The sequence below is a fragment of the Falco punctatus genome (genome assembly GCF_963210335.1).
Source record: "Falco punctatus genome assembly, chromosome: 4".
Lineage (NCBI taxonomy): Eukaryota > Metazoa > Chordata > Aves > Falconiformes > Falconidae > Falco > Falco punctatus.
The window spans coordinates 2,731,561-2,735,065 of record NC_137583.1 but is presented as its reverse complement, the minus strand read 5'-3'; the positions used below and the strand labels follow the sequence as shown (position 1 = coordinate 2,735,065).

Sequence of the window (3,505 nt, the reverse complement as noted above, 5' to 3'; positions counted from 1 at the left end):
CTAGAAAATTTGAGAAAAGGGAAATCATTATCTTTTTATTTGCCACAGACACGCATTTCTTAAACAGACTGGCTATAAACCCCTTTTCTCTTGCATGTCTGTTTCTCATGGTCCTGTTACAGGTACACCCGTAAAACCACATGCCATGCCATACAATTCTTTACAACTGCGCCAGACCAGATGCTAGACAATGAAGATGAAGACAAAGTGAATTTTCACGCTGCTTTTGAGTAGCATCCCTTTCCATAAAGACACTCAGCACAACACTTTGGGTAAGGCCTGTTATATGGGTATATTTTGTTTCTCATGGTATAGTCAAACGATTACGGACATTGGGGGGGGGGGGGGGGGGGGGGTGGGGAATTAAACCAGAGACTGCCAAAGTGTATTAAGCTACAATAAAGAACAAAAGAAAAATATATCTGTTCCTCTGAGGACTTCCTCTTTTCTAGCAATAACATCAGCAGTGACTTTGCTGCTTCCAGCTTGGGGAGCAGAGGTATTGGTGAAAGTTGGCTTCCTGAGAAGCTGCCAAATGTATAATTAAAAAACCCCTCTTGTCATTCATGTATGGAGAAGATAATGACCTGTCCGCAGTGCTTCAGACTATAAACAAAGGCTGTTTACCTGCAGAGACAGGGTAAGGTTGATGCATTAAGGAAATATTTATTGTTAAGATTTGTGTAAAACTTCCTTTCTTTGACATGCTAAGAAAACTGTATTATGGGTAATTCGGTTTTTGTTTATATACCCACAGCAAAGATTTCCTAGGTAGTCTCCAGGCCATATTTAATCAGCTTAATGGAGTTATTTCAATATGGACTGCCATCAGCCAGCACAACAAACGGCATGTCACCTTCTGCATTCCAGACAGCAGTACCTACTGCACCGAGATACCCTCAGGCACACGCAGATGTCACACCCTTCCACTGTGAGTGGGGGATAATCGTGGAAGTGTGGGTATGCACTGTGAGACAGGTCCTTCAAAAGTGCTGGGTAAATCAACGAGCCTCAGGCACCCTGGACACAGAAGTTCCTACTGTCTTGTTCTTCACGCTGGCCTTATCCCAGAGAACACCAGAAAGCATGAGAAAGCATGAAAGGGACCGAGTAAAGTCCCTTCCATGCATGTACTGAGACAGGAGGAGGAAACACTGGGATACCCACTTTTACTGACTACTATCTAAGGAACTCCAGATGACAGAACTAGGCTTTTCTGTAAGATGAGAAATCCTAAACAGCTGAATAAGGTTTATATTGTTGTTTCTTTCATCTTCACTGTCTTTCTTTGGAGAAACGGTCATATATTTAATAATCTTAACCTCAGCCTAGACGTGAGCTCACATGATACCACATGTTAGTAAGTGGCACTGGATGTTTCTTTTTGCCTGTCTGTCTCAGAGAACTGTTATCAGGAAAACTGTCCAGAAGACCTGTGTGAGTGTTTGCTACCCAGCTGCTGGAGGAACAGCATGGCAGCATGGACATCAGTCACCAAAGCCATGGAAAGAAGGTAGCCGACCTGCATGGATGGCTGGTTTCTTGAGGGATTTAGCCGATGTTACGGACATTTTAAGCTACAACTTGAGTAGGAACAGAGCATCTTAAAGTTATAGTATCAGTTAGTTTAACACAGGCTAAAGTCAGTGAAGGAAAAAAAAAAAAAATCAGAAGAAAACAGAGAAGAAAATACAGAAAATCCCTTTTTCCACCAGTGACTGAGAGGCCTAACCCGAGCTGCCACTGGAACGGGTATGTGGCATTGCTTTTTTGATTAAGTTGTGCTTAGTCTCATGCAGGTGAGGATTCACACTCCCTTCCCATTTCTTTTTTCAGTACCATCAACCTGAAAATCTGTCTTACCTCTATGAAAGTGCCTTCTGACTTCCACAACTTAATGCACATCCACAAAGGGATACAGATCATGGAAGAGAGAGCCATCATCCATCCTATGCCATAGCCCCAGTCAGGGTATATATATACATTGTTGTATTTCAAAGGCTTGTATTTCACCAGGAAAAAGATGAAGATTCCCTGAAATAAGCAGAGAAACATACTAGCAGTATTTGAAAAAACACTGCCTATGTAACAAGAAAATGATTGACTGTTTAGGCAAGGCCAGTTTCGCTAAAGATGGAAATTGGAGGTAAGCTTTTCAGTCAGAGCAAAAAAACAACCAGCAATATCTTCTTTCATGTACTGCTTAAATAACACGTCTCAGTAGCTTCCACAGAAATGAACAACCTTTCAGGTTTAAATCCTATTTACCTCTCGATGACAATAAAACCTGCACTTTGACGGCAAACAGTACCTGGGCAGGAAAGATTAAGTTTTGCTGCTGTGAACCTGCTGTGATTAAGTAACACAAGCTGCGTTCTCTCCAACCTGTCATGATGAAAAAGGAAAGCCAAAATTTTCAAAGTTGCCTTAATACACTGTCTATATCTGCAGTTCTGCAGGCCAACTCTTTCATCCTCACAAAAACTCAAATATATCTGTCTAAATTTGACAGGTTTCAAGCAGTTTGGACAACTTCAGTTTATGAAATAGAGAAAAGCTACTATGTACTTTTCTCTAAAGTGGTGAAAAAGAGTGTACAAGAGCAAGTGATATTAAGTTCATTTCAGCATTGGTGAAAATGAGTCAGAAAGTTTCCCAAGTTTGCAAATGAACTGGAAGAGTTCAAGGGAACCTGGATCTCCAGGTGCGCCAGCATCTGTGGGTTTGCAGTTGCTGTCATTTATGTATTGGGCAACCGGAAGGTTTTAGTCTGTAACCCTCAAGCACTTGTGCATCAAATTTATGGCCAATCTGGTCATGCTCCTGTTGTAATTTTATCCCTGTTATGTAGCCACAGCAGTTTGCCAGAGTTTGCACCAGTACTGCTAGCTTCTGGTAAGGCAAATTCCTTCCCCTTCTTCATATGAGATGTTCTATTGGCCTCTTCTGCTTTTGCTAGAAGAAAAAATGTCCTGTCTTCTTTGAAAAATGTCTACTTACCCAAAGACGGAAGGAAGTAGGAGGCTGGAGCAGCAAGGAAACCAGCACAAGTCTGGAGGAGCTTGAGTTAGACTGGGTAGACACAAGGTATACTAGCAACGCAGTGAAAAAAAAAAAGCCTCCATTGTACTGGCAATTGTTCATTTAGGGCCCTGAGTTAATTTTTTTTTCCAATTAGAAGGTTTCTCACAGTTCACAGAACATTTAATGATTTTTACAGATCCTGCAGAGTGGGTTTTTTGATTAAAACACATGCTACAAATCAACAGGCATTTTTTTCAACAATTGTGAACTACTAGCAGCAGCAAAATTCTAATAATATGCACAGAAAACCCTCTTTATGTCTAAAACAAGTTATTTGGATATTCTATACTTACTGCACAAATACCTGGAGTTAAGACCATCCAGCACCATTTAATCAATGACAGTGGTTTGTACCCAATCATATCTTCAATGTTTTCGTAAAAGCGATTGCTGCCTGCCCCAAAAAAAAACCAACAAAAAA

General features: G+C 40.9%; 1 protein-coding gene across 2 annotated transcripts in view; it reads right to left on the bottom strand.

Annotated features, from left to right (window-relative positions):
- Window positions 1-3,505, bottom strand: part of SLC6A11 (solute carrier family 6 member 11) — a 133,387-nt gene that overhangs the window by 26,607 nt on the left and 103,275 nt on the right. For both annotated transcript variants that reach the window (XM_080386162.1, XM_080386163.1), the window contains 2 exons: window positions 3,378-3,478; window positions 1,864-2,034 (listed from right to left, as the gene is read on the bottom strand). In XM_080386162.1, coding sequence (XP_080242288.1) covers window positions 1,864-2,034; window positions 3,378-3,478 — 272 coding nt within the window. The remainder of the gene's footprint in view (window positions 1-1,863; window positions 2,035-3,377; window positions 3,479-3,505) is intronic.